At 38.8% G+C, this 22,826-nt stretch overlaps 1 protein-coding gene across 6 annotated transcripts in view; it reads right to left on the reverse strand.

The window, feature by feature from the left end:
* Positions 1 to 3,415: 3,415 nt before the first annotated feature.
* LOC108719653 (obscurin) overlaps positions 3,416 to 22,826 on the reverse strand; it is a 133,989-nt gene continuing 114,578 nt past the window's right edge. For all 6 annotated transcript variants that reach the window (XM_041567330.1, XM_041567332.1, XM_041567331.1 and 3 more), the window contains 11 exons: positions 21,356 to 21,472; positions 20,520 to 20,684; positions 20,022 to 20,180; positions 19,096 to 19,273; positions 17,517 to 17,630; positions 17,148 to 17,315; positions 16,839 to 16,941; positions 13,325 to 13,454; positions 11,905 to 12,010; positions 9,841 to 9,883; positions 3,416 to 6,041 (listed from right to left, as the gene is read on the reverse strand). In XM_041567330.1, the coding sequence (XP_041423264.1) occupies positions 4,667 to 6,041; positions 9,841 to 9,883; positions 11,905 to 12,010; positions 13,325 to 13,454; positions 16,839 to 16,941; positions 17,148 to 17,315; positions 17,517 to 17,630; positions 19,096 to 19,273; positions 20,022 to 20,180; positions 20,520 to 20,684; positions 21,356 to 21,472 (2,658 nt within the window). In that variant the 3' untranslated portion in view covers positions 3,416 to 4,666. The remainder of the gene's footprint in view (positions 6,042 to 9,840; positions 9,884 to 11,904; positions 12,011 to 13,324; positions 13,455 to 16,838; positions 16,942 to 17,147; positions 17,316 to 17,516; positions 17,631 to 19,095; positions 19,274 to 20,021; positions 20,181 to 20,519; positions 20,685 to 21,355; positions 21,473 to 22,826) is intronic.

Below are 22,826 nucleotides of genomic sequence, written 5' to 3' on the forward strand. Positions count from 1 at the left end.
GAGGTCCCTACCCTAATGGAAGTTTCTGTGGTATCCGCTGGAATTAGCCCAGGCTTTTTGGGCAAAAATTCGAAAAATCATGGCTTTTCGAGAAAAAGCCTGAAAAAAGTCAAACGATTTGGAAAAACATCGAGCTTTTCCCCTGTTAAATCAAGCTTTTTTTAATAATAAATAAGGTCAAATCTTGGATTCTAGTTTGGTCTGACTTTTTTATTATAAAAAATCTGAAAAATGGAAATTTTGATAATTAACCCCCTAGATCTCAGGGGGTCAGTGACATTATGGCCACACATTGTAACCAAAAGAACACACATTTTCCTGTTATGGGTGAAATGATCAGTTAACAGGAGCCTATGGAAACACTTGAAGAGAAGACTGCAGTAATGTGACTCACCTAATGGGACTTTTAGCTTTCCATGCAGATATCTTGGCCAGATATATGGTTGGGCAGGATCTTGAGAGGGTCCCATATACAGTCCAAAAAGCTACCAACTTTTATTGGCTCATATATGCCCCCCCCAGGCTTATGCACCACTTTTATAACAATTAAACCAGCCTGGAGTGCTGGGCTAGGGAGCACAGTTTCACCATCTCTCTTCCTGATGTGGGATGTCTATCTTAGTGTTCAGCAAGTCTGGTTGCAAAACCATAGCTTAAAGGAGAATTCAACCCTAAAGAACCCTTAAAAACCCCTACCCCCCCTACATAGACCCCCAGCTTAAGTGGTACCCCGGACAAATGCCCCAAACATTTTGCTTACCCCTCGGAGCAGATTTAGGTATCGGAGTTCACGGGCGCCATCTACTTCTCTTCAGTAATTTCCCGAATTAGACCGGCGGCGCAGTTGGAGCAATTTTCTGTTTCTCTATAACTACACATGCGCCGAAACTCACCATAATTGCTGAAGCGCTGGAGTCAATCCACCATTTTTGGCAGTTTGAAACAGCATGACATCACAATTATGAGTGCAATTTTAAATGCTTTTTTTTATGAAATAAAGGTTTTTTACACATCATCTGCGCTCTGTTTGTTCCACAACAGCAGGAGGAACTTCTGGCAAGTTAACTCTGGTTTTTTTGATGGGTGCAAGATAACAGTGAAGTACCCAACACGTGGTGAAATTTAAAAGGTCCCACTCTCATCGGATTTAGGCAGTCCTAAATATAATAGATGTCACACAGATCTATGGTGGAAATTAAAAAATGATTATGGGAATTGTCCTTGGCTGGGACCCACAAGGGTTCATGCTCACTCGGAAATCCTCTGGAACTGGCAGGCCAGTTCCATCATGGTCTTCTCCTTATATCTTCATGTTAAGCTGATATTGACTGATATTGAGATGACAGTGGATATGCCTCTGTAATAGCTTTGCATTGACTGCAGCAAAAAAATAAATTGTTGCCACTGCCAGAATGGTACAGATTTCTCTGCACAAAAGAGTTTTTTAGAGGTAACTGTTTTTGGAACAAATAAAGCAGAATGCTTTAAATTATCGGAACTACTCCCCTTTTGACAACTAAGCCCCAAAGCAAAGCTAAAGCATGATAGGAAGCATCAGATTGTTGTTGTTTTCTTTCAGTGGACATGAATACTAAGCCCCCAGTGGCTGTTCTGGGCTCTCAAGTCTTCATAGTGATATCACTGGGAAGCACCGTACAAGGAGTAGTAGGTACTCTAATGATGTTGCTATTATATTTTTGACAGTGGCTTTACAATGATGAATACAGCTTTTTATACGTCACTGTAGAATCTCAGTATAGTAATTCAAGTGGCAAGTTCAGAGAAGGGAGAGGAATCTCCTTAAACACAACCGGTTAGCGATAATGACAAGGGACCCATATCTGCTGACCTACAACTTCATCTACCATACAGTGGTCTGCAGCAGTTACATTTGGATCACCCATTATGCCACCTTTCTGTAGAACTTTTCTGGGCAGGTAAGAATAATGTGTGTATGTGCTGAGTGGTAATGTCCAGCCTGAACTTCAGTCCTACAAGGAAGAAGTTGTAGTTCAATGACTGCACAACTGACAGTTGGAGATGTCTGATACAGAACATGTGTGTTTGGATGTGTGAAGCATGGTCTTGCAGCACTCGGCCCAGTCTTCAACTCCAACACTAACTTTGAGTAGTTTGTGTTTTCTTTTTGTATCTGCTTGGGCTTCCTCTGGGTTTTCCAAATCCATACATGCCGGTTAATTAGCTCTTGATCAACATCAACCCTTATGTGAATGCTGGTGATGTTCTGTAAGAGGACTTAAATTCACCAACTCTTTAAGAGTTGTTATTGAAAAGTTTATATCTGGCAGGAAATAAGCATTCAGGAACCCAAAGTAACATGAAACTGATCAGTGATGAGCTTGAAAATCAACAGAGGATTCATATACGGAATGATACACCCTTTATATGCACAAAATATATGGATATTAGAAGTGACCAAAAAGTTCCATGCACATATTGCACTAGGCCACAGGTTGTGTTAAGCTGGCCATAGATGTAAAGATCTTTAAAAGATATTTTTGTTATCGTGAGACCACGATTATCTAAAAACGATCTTTAAATTTACGATTTGTCCATCAACTAAAAAGACCATTTCAGTCGATATTGCCAGAAAAACTGAGGATTTGCCTGCTAGGCCCTGCAAACATAGATAGATTGCACTGGGACTGATAATTTTTTTTTAACCTGGCCGAACAGATGTCTGATGAAAAATCGTAAGATGTACGATCGTTCGATTCCCACTAACCTTATGATAATTTGACAGATTGGTCGGATTTCGCTAAAATCGGTTGTTCACCAACGAAGGATCTTTGCGTCTATGGGGACCGTTATTTTATACTTGTCATCAGTCTTCTCGGTGGCATCTAATATCATCATTATTTAACAAGGCATACATCATTTTTTTTTTATAGAGTTTATAGGATTCAAGGCGTTATATGATAGAAGTGACATCACTTATTACTATAAATATATTACTATACATATATATTGCATTACTATACAATATATTACTACTATATAATATAAAGATATTAGAAGTCACCAAGCTCTGTGGTCATAAAAAGGTGCAAAGCCAAACGTTATTCAGGTTATGGAACTTGGAGTGGACTGATATTTTACAACAGAAGGTATGTTTTTTTTTCTAATACAGCCAGCCATGTGACATCACTAAGCACTGTTTATAAGGATCTATTTTACGAGATGTTCATGGCTCTTGTGTATCTTATCTTGCTTTGAATGGAGCTGCCCTGGTCACTTGGCAAATCTGATTTTTATTTGATATTCTTTTCCAACGGAGGTCAATGTTTCACAGCAGTCTGTGTATGAGAATTGACTTTTTGACCTTTTAAGTCAAATATATGTAAGTAAATGGGGTCTTCTCAATGCTTAAAAGGAAAACAAGGAGCCACCAGAGGACTTTTGGTGCATTTAATGAGCAGCCAACATTTATTTAGACAAGAAGTACAACATGTTCATGTTTCAAGTCAAGGCTCTGTCTAATAATGGTATCATTCTACCCACTGTCTCTATAAGCATGAATCTTCATCTGGAAGTCCAAAAATATAAAGACCAGCCTTTTAAATGCATTTAATACTGTGCAACTAACCACCCATTCAAAGGGAAAAAAAAGTAAGAAGACCTCAAACAATACAGTATGGTTCACAGCCATTGTCTCTTTCTTGGATTAACTGGACATTTTACTATGGTATTAATAGCAATCTATAGAGGTCAATGTTTCATGAACATCTTCATCTGCAGTGTTTATGGGGGGGGGAGTTAATAAATAAGAACTAGATCCAACAAATGAAAGTTCATGCTTCTGAAAACTACAATACATGATACATTCAAATCATCTACAACATTAACGGCAAGCTTGTCACTTAAAATATAGCTGGCACAGTCCACCGAGTTACTGGATTGATGTGCCAACTGTTCATTGTGCATTCAGGTTCCATTTTCTCAGTAGAACATATTTGTAATGCCGTGGTTAAGCCTCAGCTGGAAGAGGGACAAATTAAAGAAGCCTCTTCCAAAAAAGCCATTTACTCAACAAAGTACATAGCAAATACTCTGTAAATTAAAGATGTTTCATACATGAACCTCAAAGCGATGTTCTTCTATCAACAAAATGATAAAGACATATTCTATAACTAAGGTTCATGTCCCATTTTTTGATGTTACCCTTGAGTTATTCAGTGTTGATTTGGACCAAAATACATCATGCTGTGTTGATGGCTTTGATCCAGCATGTTGACTTTTTTATATTTTCTGTAGAATTACTTCATATCAAGGCAGAATTTGGCAGTGTTCAAAGCACTGACTTTATAGTCACATCTGCTAATGTCACATTCGGATGCGTTAATGTAAACACAGAGTTTCATTTTCACAATTGTAGTTGAGTCATATTCAAATGACAAAGAATAGTAAGTAAAGATATGGTGATGTATCAGCCATAAAATAACACTCTTCATTAGGAGGAGGAGAATAAGCTGTACGAGCAAACGGTGTAAGATGTTGTTAAGCTTATTACCTGCTAACTCATCATAGTTTTACTATGGAATGACACTTTTATAATGATATTTGATGTATTTAATGTAAATTCAATAGTGTTCCCTTTAAGACTGCAATAGCATATATCCCTCCTTTTTGTGCACCATCTCCTGCCTTAACAATTAGAAGGATCCTTTTTACTAATATGCAATGTCACAGTTTCTCCAAGAGTTCCATAGCTCAAGGTCCTGGTAGAAACCTCTGTTTTAAAGCTTGGTGGTCCATTGTCTACAGAACGTTGGACTTCGGTGCAGTAGGAAGGTTTAATGTTGAATGAAGGCAATGCAGACGATGGAGAACTCACACTAGCCCCAGCCATAGAGGTTTCGTTCATACTGAAAGAAACATTTGAGGATCCCATTAAATTCATTCTGCTCATCCTTGATGCTGCCATAAATATTCCTCCAGTAATGTTTTCTTTAAAGTTGTGAAAAAAGCTTTGCCTTGGTTTTGGTACCACAGGTCTTCCCACATTTAACAACACTGGCTTGCCGATTGTTGGCTCATTAATTTCAGCCTGTAAGACAGAGATTTCGCATGGTTCATCTTTGGATATATATGAGTCATTTTCACCACATCCATAGGTCTCTCCTTGGCCTGGAACATAGTCTTCAAGGTCCTCAAATGTTAGAACTTTCCCATCGCAAGTGAGAATTTTTTTATCTCTGTTTTTCAACTCATTGTCTTCCTCTTCTTCTGGTGGCTCTTCAACAATGACATCTTCTACTTCAAAGGGCATCTCTTGCTCTGAATTTTGTAATTCAGAAACATTTTCTTTCGTACCTAATGCTGAACTTTCTATTTCATTTGAAACACTTAGTTCTACTTTGGTTTCTGTCTGAGTAGGACTATTTCTGTGCTGTACAGCAGAATATCCATTGGCAGCAGTGATATCATTTGAGAAGGAGTCATTGTCCTCTTCTGAAACACACTGTAAATGTAAGTTATCATCTAAATAGGAGTCCTCCTCTATAAGTCCATAATCCATTGACGTGATATCAGTATCCGATAAACCACAAGAAGAAAGTGAAGAGTTTGATTCTTCCAATGATTTGTTATTAGAGTTGTTTGTGTTGGGATCATCATGAGGGGAACGTCTTGGTCGTGTAAACTTCCTTCCACTGAAATCATCTTTCTCTGGTTTGGCTGGCGATGTTCCTCTTTTTCTAGGTGGCAGCGGAGATTTTTTTACCTTAAATTCAATAATTTCCTCAACTTCAAAGTACCTGGGCTTTTGTTCTTCCACTCTTGAATGTGACCCTCGCTCATCTTCTGGTTCTGTCACAAAGAGAGTTGGGAGCACAGTCTTTCTGATTTCTTGTTCGGGCCTATGAACAAACTGTTTGGCTCTGGTTACAAAGTGGGGTTCAGGTGTTGACATTTCAGATCTTGGTTGCCTTGAGGGGGATGCAGAGGCAGGACGTGAAGGAGAAAATCCAGGTCTGCGCCTCATTCTTGGACTTTTCACCACTGTCGTTATTGTCTCCTCTCTAGTGATGTAAATGTGCAAATTAAAATTTGCATAATGATACGCCAGTCTTATGATCCACATGCTAGGTTAGTCAAATGAATCTCAACACAGATTTTAAAGATCATGCTGAACTAATGGCACACACAAATGCAATCTTGTAGTTAAAACACAAATCAAGCACAAAAGTAATTATGGAAAATGTGATCTTTAAGGTAATGCTGTCTTCGGAAATCATGTCAGCCCTATTATTTCATCTGATAATTATATTATATGTATTTTTGTCTTAATTCCGTAATTCTAAAATTACAAGTACAAAAACAGAAAAAAACTACAGCTGAAATTGCTGACACCATGAATGACATTGATTGGTAGCAATGTTCACAGCTGTGCTGTTTTCTTCTTTCACTATACAATTAAAATTGTAAACATTCTGCAAATAGTATTCATTATCTAGAAACCATTAAACCAGTGGTTCCCAAACTGTAGGGCTTGGAGCAGTGGAAGGAGGGATGATGAGCTAAGTCTGAATGATAATTTGGGTAAGATTTGGGTTCTCCTAGATACACCTAGAACCTTGACTTGAAGATCAATGAGGATGAGATTTGGGGTAATAAAATATTTGTTTATGGCCAGTTACACCAATATGTTCCTATGTCTGTATGTATAGGAGAAGACACTCAATGGACAGTCCCCAAGGCTGGCGTATAAAAGTCAAGTAGAGATAGAGGTAGCCTTACGTGTTTTGTGCTGCCATAACACCTTATCCTCTTTATTTCCGGATAATTCTCCTATATATGTAATTTTCTTGTCAGTTAAAGGGGACTAAGCCCAATAGCTTCGAAGGGGCCTTAACCTTTTGACAACTACATCATCAGGGTATAGTGCAGTGTTTATTATAGGTATAAAATAACAACTATAATGAATGTCTAGAGAATTTCTCTGTTCGATCACCATTGGGAGACTCCATAACCAGACCAGACTACCTCTATAGTTAAAAAGACCATTTAATAATGGTGAAATCTCCCTTCCTCCAGTCTAAAAGCCAATCAGTCCCATCTTGCACTTTCATTTAGAAATTCTGTGGTCAAAGACTGGTGGAAGACAACGCAGAGTTTCCTAATGGGAAATATTCAGGCCAAGGGGAGCAGATTAATTACTTGAGTGTTGTAGACGGGCAAAAGTGAGAAACCATGAAATGGATTTCTACATGAGATGAACTATGAATCATAATAATCTCTATATCTCCTATAGCCCTATTTACTACAGCTGGAAGTGTTGCAACATGTTCATATTATGTACATTTAGGGGCAGATTTACTAAGCTTGAGTGAATTTTTGAAGTTAAAAAAGTTCGATTTTCAAAATAATTTTTTGGGTACTTCAACCATCGAATAGTCTACTACGACCTTCGATTCGAACGATTCAAAGTAAAAATCGTTCGACCATTCGATAATAGAAGTACTGTCTCTTTAAAAAAACTTCGACCTCAATACTTAACCAACCTGCCGAAGTGCTATGTTAGCCTATGGGGACCTGCCAGAGTAATTTTCTAAGTTTTTGGGTATTGAAGGAAAATCGTACAATAAAACCGTTTGAATCGTACGTTTCGAAGTACGACTGGAGTACGATCGGAATACGATTGTACGATGAATGAAATCCTCCGAATTCGAATGTCGGAAGATTCTATTCGATGGTCGAATTTGGAAGTATTTTCCACTTCGAAATTCAACCCTTGATAAATCTGCCCCTAAGGGTCGAAGTGAATTAGAGGGAATTTTCTAAGTAAAAAAAATCGAAATTCAAATTCATTTTTTGGATACTTCGACCATCGAATTGGATACTACAACTTCAAATTTACTTTGACTTTGATTCGAAGTAAAATCGTTCGAATATTCGACGATTCGATAATCAAAGTACTGTCTCTTTAAAAAAACTTCGACTTCAATACTTCGCCAAATTAAACCTGCTGAAGTGCTATGTTAGCCTATGGGGACCTTCTACAACAAGTCTTTAGAGGTCGGAAAATCCTTTGATCGATCGCTGAAATCGTTCAATTCGAACGATTTAATTGTACGATCGAACGATTTTTCTTCGACCGTTCGATTGCCAAATTCGGTGAAAAATCCTTCGACTTCGATATTCGAAGCATTTTAATTTGATGGTCGAATTTCGAAGTATTTTTTACTTCGAAATCGACCCTAGATAAATCTGCCCCTTAACCATTCTGCACTGGAACAAAACATCTTTTAGCTAGAAAATATTTGGAATTTGAATGTATGGGGAAACTATATGGAAAAATCCATGGGAACAATCATGAATATTCTTAAATTATCTGAACTCAAACTTTTGAAATTTAACAATTGAAAAAAATCTCAAAAACTCAAATGAAAATAAGTTGGCAGCTACAACCTGACCAGTTTCTATAGAAATCGATGATCAGTGATCGATTTTCAACACTCAAGCTATTTTAAAATGAGATTAAAAAACGAACAGAATAATGTGATTTTTAAGACATAAAGATGCAAGTTTCCTCCTTAAATATGCAGTGTTTGACAAAAAAACCCTCAAATTTCAAAATGCACAAGTTTTAAATATGGTCAATCTTTTAGGTTAGTGCTCCTTAAAGGGAAGCTGCTGTAGCTAGAACATGCAACCAAACTATAGTAAATATCTGAAATAAAAATATTATTTGGGGGCAAATTCACTAAGCGCCGAACGCTAGCATTACTTCGCTAGCGTTTGTCATTTTCGTTACTGCGCAAATTCACTAACGAACGCTGGCGTAGTTTCGCTAGTGTTACTTCGCACCCTTACGCCTGGCAAAGTTTCGCTATCGACGTAACTACGCAAATTCACTAACTTGCGCAGTGTACTGAACGCTATCTTTTACACTAGACTTCCTTCGCCACCTCAGACCTGGCGAAGCGCAATAGAGTAGATAGGGATTGTTTCAAAAAAAGTCAAAATTTTTTCTAAGTCCCAAAAAACGCTGGCGTGTTTTCTACATTCCCCCCTACATTTCCTGACTCATGGCAACTTACCTAGACAGGGGCACATGTGTAGGGCAAAATAAATTTTTTTTGATGATTTGAAGGTTTTCTTGGCATTTGTAGTGCTGATACGTATTCCTCCATTGAAATTTGAATTTGGCGCCGTATGCAAATTAGCCTTCGCTAGCGTAACTTCGCTTTACATAGCGAATCAACGCTAGCGCAACTTCACAACCTTACGCTACCCCTGTGCGCAACTTCGGATTTTAGTGAATTTGCGGAGCGCTGGCGAAACTACGCCTGGCGAAGTGCGGCGAAGTTGCGCCTGGCGCAACTTCGAATCTTAGTGAATTTGCCCCATAGAGTTTGCGATATCACTGGTTTATAGCAAAACTTTCTCTGTTAAACATTTTCTTTTTTCCTTTGGCAAACAACCCAGAAAGCCAGTAAAATTCTGATGACTTTTCAAATTTAGTGTCTTCAGCCAGTAACATTTTTAAATTTGGTACAAAATGGTAGAAAAAAAAGACGATTGGTGGACCTGGTATTTTGATAAGTTATGTAAATGGCATGGAAGTGTAATAAGTATGTACGATGCCCATAACATTGCTGGTACTTTCTAGGTACTTGTGATGTTTCTATGGCTACAAGTAGGCTGCTCAACTGTTGTAGAAATCAGCCAATGAACATCAGAGGTGCCTCACTTAACGCCATAACAGATTTCAGTGCGTCCAATGGAGCAGACAGCACGTCGTGGTACATTTGGATCATGTTGGGAGAAGGTGCATAAGAGGTGCAGACACGTACAAAGAACACAAGCGGCACTTACATGATGATGGTTTTCTTGGGCACTTTAGTCTCCTGCTCGGTAACTGCAAAGAAAACAGGATGAACAGCACGGGGTTAGAAATCGGCAGAAGCTCGAAAATGGGCATTAAAATGCAGAGCTGTCCCCCAGTATTTCAAAGTACACCTTACATTTGCGTCAACACGCATAATTGCACAGGCAACCCCCCGACTCATGAATTGGTAAAAGTTGTGCATATTGCGCATGGCCAGAGTTTTTCTGAGTGATATTTCTGGCTATCCCAGATCTAAGAGGTTTATTTAATAACATTCAAATTTCTATTTGTTAACAAATTGAATTTTTATCGCTAAAAATTCATGTTTTTTTATTTCTGCAAAAAAAAAAATTGAGATCTAGGAAGTGTAAATATCACGAAATACAAAACTTAAAGGGATACGGTCATGGGAAAAATGTTTTTTTTTTCCAAAATGAATCCGTTAATAGTGCTGCTCCATATTCAATTTCCCAACTGCCCCCAGTCATGTGACTTGTGCTCTGATAAACTTCAATCACTCTTTACTGCTGTACTGCAAGTTGGAGTGATATCACCCCCTCCCTTTCCCCCCAGCAGCCAAACAAAAGAACAATGGGAAGGGAACCAGATAACAGCTCCCTAACACAAGATAACAGCTGCCTGGTAGATCTAAGAACAACACTCAATAGTAAAAACCCATGTCTCACTGAGACACATTCAGTTACATTGAGAAGGAAAAACAACAGCCTGCCAGAAAGCAGTTCCATCCTAAAGTGCAGGCACAAGTCACATGACCAGGGGCAGCTGGGAAATTGACAAAATGTCTAGCCCCATGTCAGATTTCAAAATTGAATATAAAAAAAATCTGTTTGCTCTTTTGAGAAATAGATTTCAGTACAGAATTCTGCTGGAGCAGCGCGATTAACTGATACATTTTGAAAAAAAAAAATTTTTTTCCCATGACAGTATCCCTTTAAGAGAGGAATTTCCAAGTTTTAACCCAGAAATTCGGCACCGCTAGTGCAGAAAGCGCTATTGCACTCATTGGATCCACATAGGTGCTGATTTTTAAGCTCCGCGTGGGAGAGGGGGGCGGCATTGGAGCAGCTCCAGCCCATATCTGAACATCAAAACCAATTGAGTCTAACTTAGAATTCCTTGTAACTGAGGAAAGGACAATACTATCTGTAGTCAAGCCAGGACTGGGAACTTGAAAATGTAGGGTTGCACTGGGCCCATAAACCATGTAACTTGAGATCAAAGTAATCCACCTATCAGATTCCAGGCATCTAGAAACTAACTAGAAATGCATTTTACCCTCAACTGATCATAAGGGGGAAGCTATGGCGTCATAACTGGAAGGAAGCATTTTCTAGAAGGAGAAGATAGACCCATTACAACGTTATGAAAATCAAAAACTGAACAGAAAGAAACAATTTCTTACAGAAAGGTAAATAAATACACAGAATATATTTCCATTGATGGGACCAAGTAAATAAATTAAACTGCACAGGATAGATACAACGCAAGTTCAAGGACAAGCATTACAGGGGTAACCTAGAAGGGGCAACTGTTTATTCTCTGATTTCTGTGCTTTATTCCTCTTCATCCTTACTTTGTGTCTGTACCCACGTGCAACCGGACAGTGTATGGAATTAATGGAGACCAGGAGCTTGTGTACAACTTATACAGAAGGATATTGGCCAACTGGGCCATCGCATGGCATTAAAACAACCCTGGCCATTAACATACTGATCACATATAATAACATTTGCTTCTTAGAGTAGATACATTGTGGGTGTATGTTAATTTATAGTCATTGCTTCTGTCAGTGGTAGCAATTCCGATTAAATCTGGACCATTTTTTAAAGCTGAGAAAACACATTTAGTCGTTATAACATAAATCTGATTGTGTGGCCTGTGGTTTGAATGATCAGATTATCAGAACGAATTTTGTGCAGTCCGATATTTTAGTTGGCTTGAATACAAAATCATTGGTGAAAAAAAAAAAACTGCATTTAACAATCTCTGAAATGACAATGGTTTGTAGATAGATATATAGATGATGTTACCTTCAATAGTTATGGTCTGGTCTCCTCTCCTTTCTTGGGCAAGTAGAGCCGGGGTCATTGGGCTCAGTTCTGCTCCACTACGAGCTGATCCGAGTCTGTTCACCAACTAAAAATTTACAAATGCAGTTTAATCAAGTAACTTATTATGAGATATATATATATATATTCAGTCTTGATAATGTGACTTGTATCTACGTTATTCCTGCCATGACTTCTATGTTTTGTAATGGAAGTTGGGTTTTAAGAGGATATATAGAGAAAGAGAATGATAGAAAGAGAGAAATAGTGTATATATATATATATATATATATATATATATATATATATATATATATATATATATAATACACAAAAGCCATGAATATCTTGTACAGGTATACGATCCCTTATCCGGAAACCCGATATCCAGAAAGCTCCGAATTACAGAATGGCTGTCTCCCATAGACTCCATTTTATCCAAATAATCCAAATTTGTAAAAATTATTTCCCTTTTCTCTGTAATAATAAAACAGTCGCTTGTACTTCATCCCAACTACCGTATATACTCGAGTATAAGCCGTCCCGAGTATAAGCCGAGGTACCTAATTTTACCTCCAAAAACTGGGAAAGCTTATTGACTCGAGTATAAGCCTAGGGTGAGAAATGCAGCAGCTTCTGGTAAGTTTCAATCAAAAAATTGAGGGTTTCTGCTCCCATTGAAGGTGCCGGCGTCTCGTTTTTGGATGCCGGCGACCATTCTTGGACGCCGGCGAATATTCTTGGAGACTATTCTTGGACGCCGGTGACTATTTTTGGACTCCGGCGACTATTCTTAGGCGCCGGCAACTATTCTTAGGCGCCGGCGACTATTCTCATTTTTGCGCTTGACCCGAGTATAAGCCGAGGTAGCGTTTTTCAGCATATTTTGGGGGCTGAAAAACTCGGCTTATACTCGAGTATATACGGTAAGATATAATTAATCCTTATTGGAAGCAAAACCAGTCTATTTGGGTTTATTTAATGTTTAAATTAATTTCTAGTAGACTTAAGGCATGAAGACCCAAATTACGGAAAGATCCGTTATCCGGAAACCCCCAGGTCCCGAGCATTCTGGATAACAGGTCCCATACCTGTTTATGATATCCTTATAAACGGTGAGTTCTGATGTCATCAGTTATAAACGGTGAGTTCTGATGTCATTTCTGTCACATGACTCACTGAAATTTGTGTATTATAATAAATAAAGTACCCCCAGTGGCAAAATATGAGGATATTAGAAGTTACCTCGGCGTTCCATGACCTGTATAAAAACACTCGGCCTTGTACTTTTATATGGTCATGAAACTCCTCGGTAACTTATAATATCCTTATATTTTACAAGAGGGGGTACTTTATTCACTATATATTCAGCCTTGATAATATGATATATATTAATACCTACCTCACATTCGTAATAGCCTAGGTCATCGTTGGTCGCATTCTTGACCACGAGCACTAACACTCCACTTCTCGGTTCAGTGAATGTCTGGTGTTTAGCAGATTCTGACAGTAGTTTCCCTTCTCTGTACCACCTGGAAACAAACATACATTGGGTGGGGGTCTTACTCATGAAATTACCAGTTAAAAGTACCCAGAAGAATGAAAAAAAAATAATATATGTCAATTAAAAAAGGATTTGTAACTTCCCATAAATTAGCAGCCTGGACCATTACATTCTTTATGTCCAAGACGTATTCAAACATTGGGCCAGTTTCAATTGGACGAGGAAGACTTATCCCCTCGTTCGATACCAGAATGTCCCATAGAGCCAGATGCAATTTGATGCGAAAAACATATGTTGCTGTTTATTCCATGGAAACTCTATTGAAGTCGATGGAGAAAAACTGGAACTGAATTCTATCTACAAATGTCCTATTTTATATAATGAACTTATTGCACAAGGCCAAAGTTTGAGCTTGTCAATAGCAGCAATGATCCAGGACTTCAAACTTGTCACAGGGGGTCACCATCTTGGAAAGTGTCTGTGACACTCACATGCTCAGTGGGCTCTGATTGGCTGTTGAGAAGCTAAGCTTAGGGCTCGTCACTAATTATCCAGCAGAAAATGAGCTTCCCTGGCTGTAATATAAGCTGATGCTACAGGTTTGCTGATTATTCAATTCTGATGCTAATTGCACTGGTTTCTGTGCTGCCATGTAGTAAATGTAAGTAGAGACCTCGATTCTGGGATGGCAGTGGATGTGATTTACTTAGACTTTGCTAAAGCATTTGATACAGTGCCACACAAAAGGTTACTGGTTAAATGAAGGAATGTTGGCCTGGAACATAGTATTTGTACCTGGATAGAGAACTGGCTAAAAGATAGACTACAAAGAGTGGTGGTAAATGGAACATTTTCTAATTGGACCAGTGTTGTTAGTGGAGTACCGCAGGGCTCTGTACTAGGTCCCTTGCTTTTCAACTTGTTTATTAATGACCTGGAGGTGGCCATTGAAAGTACTGTTTCTATTTGTGCAGATGATACTAAATTGTGCAGAACTATAGGTTCCATGCAGGATGCTGACACTTTGCACAGTGATTTGTCTAAACTGGAAAACTGGGCAGCAAACTGGAAAATGAGGTTCAATGTTGATAAATGCAGGTTATGCACTTTGGCAAAAATAATATAAATACAAGTTATACACTAAATGGCAATGTGTTGGGAGTTTCCTTAAATGAGAAGGATCTTGGGGTCTTTGTAGATAACAAGTTGTCTAATTCTGGGCAGTGTCATTCTGTGGCTACTAAAGCAAATAAAGTTCTTGTATAAAAAAGGGCATTAACTCAAGGGATGAAACATAATTCTGTCTCTTTATAGGTCCCTGGTGAGGCCTCATCTGGAGTATGGGGGCAGTTTTGGACTCCAGTCCTTAAGAGGGATATAAATGAGCTGGAGAGAGTGCAGAGACTAAGTGCAACTAAACTGGTTAGAGGGAGGGAAGAGTTAAATTATGAGGGGAGACTGACAAGGTTGGGGTTGTTTTCTCTGGAAAAAAGGCGCTTGTGAGGGGACATGATTAGACTTTACAAGTACATTAGAGGACATTATAGACAAATAGCAGGGGACCTTTTTACCCATAAAGTGGATCACCGTACCAGAGGCCTCCCCTTTAGACTAGAAGAAAAGAACTTTCATTTGAAGCAACGTAGGGGGTTCTTCACAGTCAGGACAGTGAGGTTGGGGAATGCACTGCCGGGTGATGTTGTGATGCTGATTCAGTTAATGACTATAAGAGGGACTTGGATGATTTCTTGGACAGACATAATACAAAGGCTATTGTGATACTAAACTCTATAGTTAGTATAGATATGGGTATATAGAATTTAATTAAAAGTAGGGAGGGGTGTATGTATGGATGCTGGGTTTTCATTTGGAGGGGTTGAACTTGATGGACTTTGTCTTTTTTCAACCCAATTTAACTATGTAACTAACTATGTAACTATGTAGTAATTATCTGTATTAATTACTAATCAGCCTTATATTGTGACATTTCTATTCTATGTGTACTGTATATTGTGAGTGGCTCCCTAAGCTCAGTAAGTGACAGCAGCACAGAGCATGTGCAGTGAATCAGCAGAAAAGAAGATGGGGAGCTACTGGGGCATCTTTGGAGACACAGATCTTTACTGCTAAAGGGCTGTGGTTGCCTTGGGCTGGTACAGAAGCACAAAACAACATGTACAACATTTCTACCTACTTCTTTAGTTAGGCTTTAATTCTACTTTAAATTCTACTTCAAACGGAATGTCATCTATAAGTTTTCATGTGATAAACCATAAAATGGTTAAAAAAAAATCATTGGAATCTGGTCCATTATTTGGCATCTTTTTCTTGCTTTGCCATATGGCTTGCAGTGGTCTGCTCAGTAGTCTACCCAGAGCCATTGGTTGTTGTGGAGACACAACAGAATGTATGAACATTGATATATTTGCATTTGTTCTTGTGGACTGCAGCCATCTAAATGGTTGAGCCAGTATTTCTAATGAATTCTATCCTATCATTCCACCTGCTGCCGTTATGTGTTTATCTCTAAATCATGGCCAACCAAGGGCACCATGTTTTCTATCCCCTACATCCCCAACAAAGAGGCAGCTAACCATTTGGCTTTGCTTGGGTCTTTATAGGGTTATGGATTCCAACAACAGATATCATCATCATCATCATTTATTTATATAGCGCTGTCAAGATACGCAGTGCTTTACTGCAGTTATAGCAAACAGGGAATAAATGGTGGATAACAAACAAGAATTACAGAGTACAATAGGGTTAGAAGGACCTAGAGATTAGAGTTTACAAGATAAAAGGTTAGGGTACAATTGAGACATTAGGATTATATATACACACAGCAATGATTAATTAAGGTACATCGAATAGGCCTCTTTAAACAGATGGGTCTTTAAGGAGCGCTTGAAAGTTTGGAAAGAAGGAGAAAGTCTGACAGCTGGAGTCAGAGAGTTCCAGAGAAAAGCAGAAGCCCGAGAGAAGTCTTGTAGACGAGAATGGGCAGAAGTGACCAGAGGAGAAGTGAGGCGAAGATCAGAAGCAGAGCGTAGGTTTCGTGAAGGAGAGTATTTGGAGATTAGAGATGAAATATAGGGAGGGGTTTCATTATTAAGGGCCTTGAATGTGAGTGTAAGTAATTTGAATTTGATTCTAGAAGAGATTGGGAGCCAGTGAAGGGAGATACATATGGGAGCAGCTGATGTTGAGCGGCAATCTAGATGAATGAGACTAGCGGCCGCGTTTAGATCAGATTGGAGTTGTGAAAGGTGAATTGATGCTAATTGCAGATATAGTTTCTTTGGCCATAATTTTAGGATCCAGATGACAGCTGATTTAATAGTGAAGAAGACCATGGGCTGTACAGTAAAATCCTTACATCCCCAGCCAATCATTCCCTTAACCAAGGACTCACCTTATCTGTGGGTAGGGAGCTCCTTCAATGGTGCATGTGAATTGGGAATCCTCACCATCCACAAAGTGAGCATTTCGAAGCTTATTGACAAACCTTGGGGGCACTAAAAAAAACAAGGGAACAGAATAATTTAATCGAATTTCTCTCATCCTGAGTTTGCGTTGCAATAAAATACCCAACAAAACTTTGCAATTTCATTCAAATCTTCGTGTTCTTGTACAAAAAACAAGATTGCATTTTGGCAGACAAAGTGTATATAAATACGTCAGAGAGTTGCATTGAAGAGACGATATGATGGTAATGTGTTACCTTGAACAAGAATCTTCCCTAAAGTGCTGGCGTTTCCGGCTGGGCTGGCTGCAAAGCACATGTACTGCCCTGAGTCCGCACCAGTCATGTTATCCAGAATCAATGTGCAGGAGCCATCAGGGTCCTCAATAATGATGTGATGGGGATCAGCTTCCACAGGTCTGCCATCTTTGATTGGAAAACAATATAATTATTCCCTCATGAAGATGTTATAGTTGCCTGTCCACAAGAGCTTCATCAGGCAGGTCGTTGTTATGTAAAATAAAATGTCGTTGCCTTATGGTAGTACCTATAGCCGAGCCTCACATGATGACTACATAGGTTTTTGCATTGTAATAATATTAGTGAATAAAATACGTTTCGAATTACCTTTATACCAGGCAACAACTGGTTTAGGTGTCCCTGTTACACGGCACGCCAGCTTGACAGTTTCTCCCAATTCGGCTGTGCAGTCTGCTAAAATTTCGATGAATTTCGGAGGATCTGAAAATGCACAAATGCCATTTGACTGGTTCATGTCATATAGTTTTGGCAGTTAATTAATCAATATGTGGTTTGGTACTGGAATAGCACCACAATACCTACAATGTCCCCATTTTCTTAGAGTTCATTGCTCTGTTCTCTCTTGGTTTTCTTCATATTCTTCCTTCAACACTTTAGGTGAAAGCCATAGAGGAGTCTATTTCCCTACATCTTTTTCTAGGTCTGCACTAAGTTCCTCCCCCTGTTAAATTATACAATTCTCAGATTTTTTGTCTAATTTCCACTGTCTAATCCTTCTTCTAACCACTACTTATTATGGTAACTCTATTATTAAGCCTTCTCATTTACAGGCAGCCACCATTCCAGTTAATAGTGAACATATTTGTAATCTAATAAGTCTCACTAACTGCCAGTTCGCTACCTCTTCACTCTTCCAATCCCTACACTGCCTTTCAATGTGATTCAGTATAAAGTCATTGATTTGCATAGATGCCAACCACTCTATGATACATTTGTAAACTAGAGGTCCTCCCCTTGACCAAAATTCCCTTCCATTTTAAATCCGAATTCCCCTAATGTTCAGCTTCTTAAAATAATACCTCCTCATTTTATCTTCTTATCCCATAATACCTAATCTTACACTCCCAGAATCAACATGCCCTAATATGTCTTAACATAGGGAGCCGATCTACTAGAGCAGGGGTCCCCAAACTTTATACTCGTGAGCCTCATTTAAATGTAAAAAAGTAGTTAGAGAGCAACACAAGCATGAAAAAGTCCATGGGGATGTCAAATAAGGGCTGTTACTGGCTATTGGTAGCCCCTATATGGACTGGCAGCCTACAGGAGACTCTGTTTGGCAGTACACCTGGTTTTTATACAACTAAAACTTGCCTCCAAGCCAGGAATTCAAAAATAAGCTCCTGCTTTGAGACCACTGGGAGCAACATCCAAGGGGTTGGTGAGTAACATGTTGCTCGTGAGCTACTGCTTGGGGACCACTGTACTAAAGAAAAGATTCCAAAGCTTTTTGTAGCAGTGAATACTGAATAAATAGATAAAATGTTACTGAACATGAACGTGAAGAGTATCAACATTCATACCAAACAAATACACTATATAGGTAAAATTATACATTCAGAATGGTTCAATGAACCCCAGGATGACTAATTCACATTTCTGGCCTTTTCCAATGACATGGTCTAAACATATCTAAACCAGAAAAAAAGTTCTGGCATCTCCTTCACTTTCTCTCTTTCAAGAGGTTCTAGCTTCTCTACATAAAGATGGTCTCACATGATAGACAAAAGCATTAGGTTTCAAGAGATGTTCAAGTATTTTTGAAGGAAAATGTAGCTCAATTCATTATTAGTTCATAGGTATAGGTTGTTTTGCACTTGCAATGAATAGGCTATACCCACAGGATTGTATCAGTGTAATTAAAATGAGAGACGGCATGACTTACTCCAGACTGGCATACTAAAGCGCTCTTGTATGCCACAGATTTCCTTCACCCAGGAGTTTTTAATGATGACGGTTCGAGCTTGCAGCAGGTATTTCCGGACTGAGTCTTCCCGTTCATGCCATACCTCAAAAGCTCTGTCGTCTCCTTCTATCTGATCATTGATGTCTATATTTGTCAGCTGAGATGTGGGAAAGAAAGCCAAACATACTCAAGTCCAGAGCAGAATCATTTATAAATCAGTAAAGACACTAGAACTTCCCAAAGGGAAACATCTAGTTAAAGGGATACTGTCATGGGAAAACATGTTTTTTCCAAAACGCATCAGTTAATAGTGCTGCCCCAGCAGAATTCTGCACTGAAATCCATTTTTCAAAAGAGCAAACAGATTTTTTTATATTCAATTTTGAAATCTGACATGGGCCTAAACATATTGTCAGTTTCCCAGCTGCGTCCAGTCATGTGACTTGTGCTCTGATAAACTTCAGTCAATCTTTACTGCTGTACTGCAATTTGGAGTGATATCACCCCCTCCCCCCCCCAGCAGTCAAACAAAAGAACAATGGGAAGGTAACCAGATAACAGCTCCCTAACACAAGATAACAGCTGCCTGGTAGATCTAAGAACAACACTCAAAAGTAAAATCCAGGTCCCACTGAGACACATTCAGTTACATAAAGTAGGAGAAATAACAGCCTGCCAGAAAGTAATTCCATCCTAAAGTGCAGGCACAAGTCACATTACTGGGGCAGCTGGGAAACTGACAAAATGTCTAGCCCTATGTCAGATTTCAAAATTGAATATAAAAAAATCTGTTTACTCTTTTGAGAAATGGATTCAGTGCAGAATTCTGCTGGAGCAGCACTATTAACTGATGTGTTTTGGAAAAAACATGTTTTTCCATGACAGTATCCCTTCAATCTACAAACCTTCATCATGTTCTTGAACACGTAGCTATAAGTGTCTGTCTTTGTGTCCCGCTTGGGTTTGCAGATGATCAAGTAGTTTTTGAACAGAAATACATGACGGTTGTGACCCTTCCAGGCCATTCGAGCTCCTGGAGCTCCTTCCCAAACAATGAAATGACCCTGAAAAGAAGGACAATTAGTGTTTATACAACTGTTCTGATTTAATTTAGATAATTGCCAGGAATAGCCAAACAGGCAAAGTCTATTCAGTAACATCAATGATGAAGCACTTGAGAATATGTTCTCTGATTTTACATTCATCCAGATTTTTCAATTATTGTGTTGAAGGAGGATACAAATTCTGTTTTATTATAATTATTAAATGAGAGCAAACAAGACTTTTTTAATTTGAATGTACAAGCTAAGGGATAACGTCTCCTTCCAAAGTTTTATAGAAGCCTTCTTTAGCACTTAAAAAATTAGAAATGAGGATAATGTCTCCCCAGTGGATGATACTACCTGACGGATAGGTTCACCCAAGACCTCTAGTGTTCCAGGGTAGTTTTCGATCATGGACACATGCAAAAAGTTCTCTGCCCGCCGAGTAAGAGCAGATACAATGGCATAGGCCTGTTCCAGCAATGCACAATTCTTCCCATTTCTTGCTTTGTTCCGGATGAGTTCCTGAGACAGTACATGACAAAAATCAAGTCATTATATACTTAGACTGCAGACTGACAGCACTAAATTAGGTATAGGATATGTGCTCCAATGACAATTGAACTGGCCATGAAGCAGAGAACACAGGTTTTACATTTTCAGAGAAAAGAAAGGACTAGAAAGAACAGAAAATGTTTCACACATTTCTGATCCACAAGAACGTGGCTGTTGTTGTAGAAGTTCTCACTAGCCTAGCCTTCAAAACTTTCCTGCCCCCCAAATGAACAATGATTTTCTAATTCTGATATTTGTTGCCTATATCCCTTCTATTACTTTAAATAGAGGAGTGATGATCTTTCAGCTCTATGTCTCAATATTGTACAGTTGTGTCTCTCTTTGTTCTTCATGTTTTTCTACACAATGGCTCAGATCCTGGTAGTTTACAAAGCCTGGACAGTCCAGTCAGTCAAGTCCAAGAGTTAATTATAAAACAAGATGAATGGCCAGTTGGTCCCAGTTGTAACTGAGTGGGATTGAAAGTTTTTGGAACTTGGTCAAAATCATACATTCCTAACACTCCTCACCACTCACTACGTTGAAGCTCAAGACCTATCCCTCTTGACCCCTTCCAGATGTCTTGGATAACTAAAAACTCAATCACCATCATCAAACCAGAATCCCAAATTGGTGCTCACCTTAATAATGACTTGATATCTCTGGATCCTGTTTATGGGCATTTCCAGATAATGTTGCAGAGGAGGCACTGGGGGCTTGGATGGATCTGACAGTGCCAGTCTTTCTTCTGAATAGTTCTGTAAGATATTCAGTGAAATTTCAGTATGGTAACAACATAAGGTGATGTAACATCTATAAATATACATAGGGGCCGATTCACTAACTTCGAGTGAAGGATTCGAAGGTAAAAAACTTCGAATTTCGAACTTTTTTTTGGGCTACTTCGACCATCGAATGGGCTACTTCGACCTTCGACTACGACTTTGAATCGAAGGATTCGAAGTAAAAATCGTTAGACTATTCGACCATTCGATAGTCGAAGTACTGTCTCTTTATAAAAAACTTCGACCCCCTAGTTTGCCATCTAAAAGCTACCGAAGTCAATGTTAGCCTATGGGGAAGGTCCCCATAGGCTTGGCTAACTTTTTTAGATCGAAGGATATTCCTTCGATCGTTGGATTTAAATCCTTCGAATCGAAGGATTTAATCGTTCGATCGAAGGAATAATCCTTCGATCGTACGATTGCACTATTTGCGCTAAATCCCTCGACTTCGATATTCGAAGTCGAAGGATTTCAATTCCCAGTCGAATATCGAGGGTTAATTATTATTAACCCTCGATATTCGACCCTTAGTAAATCAGCCCCATAATGTCAGCTTAGAAGGAAAAAACAATACGCTTAATAAAATTCAATTGTTTTCAGATATGCCCGGAAGCATAAAGGCGAAGAGAAAATTCCAAAAAAAAAGGTCTCCAAAAGTCCTATGAGAACCGCAATCACCTGATTTTTCAGTAGGGAGAACCAAATAAAAAATGTTTGCATTTGCCCGAATATCTAATCCTCCAGAAGAGATTCAGACAAATAACAAATTGTATTAAAAAAACTGTCGGCTTTGCTTGGCCAGTGCTTTAAAGGATGATTGGTTGATAACAGCTATTGTTCCTGGAGCAAGCTTTGCACCAATTATTAAATTAAAGCTGAAATAAGAACAAACAATATCCAGACTTTCTAAAACACTCCAGTTCCGTGTAAAATCTGAGATTTTGTGCAGTTTATACACTTGGACTGTGCTTTAATAATTGATTTCTAATTGCTTGGTCTATTTTCAGAACCAACATTTCATGGACGGACAAAGTCTCCAGACTCCATCAAGGGAATAAATCTATCACCCAAAAAAAAATCTATCAAATTCTAGCTAAAAACAAATTGGAAAGACTGAATTATATATGTATTAGGGATGCACCGAATCCACTATTTTGGATTTGGCCGAACCCCCGAATCTTTGCGAAAGATTCGGCCGAATACCGAACCGAATCCGAACCCTAATTTGCATATGCAAATTCGGGGTGAGAAGCGGGAAACATTTTTTACTTCCTTGTTTTCTGACAAAAAGTCACGCGATTTCTCTCCCCGCCCCTAATTTGCATAT

Source organism: Xenopus laevis, chromosome 6S, assembly GCF_017654675.1.
Source record: "Xenopus laevis strain J_2021 chromosome 6S, Xenopus_laevis_v10.1, whole genome shotgun sequence".
NCBI classification, from domain to species: Eukaryota; Metazoa; Chordata; class Amphibia; order Anura; family Pipidae; genus Xenopus; species Xenopus laevis.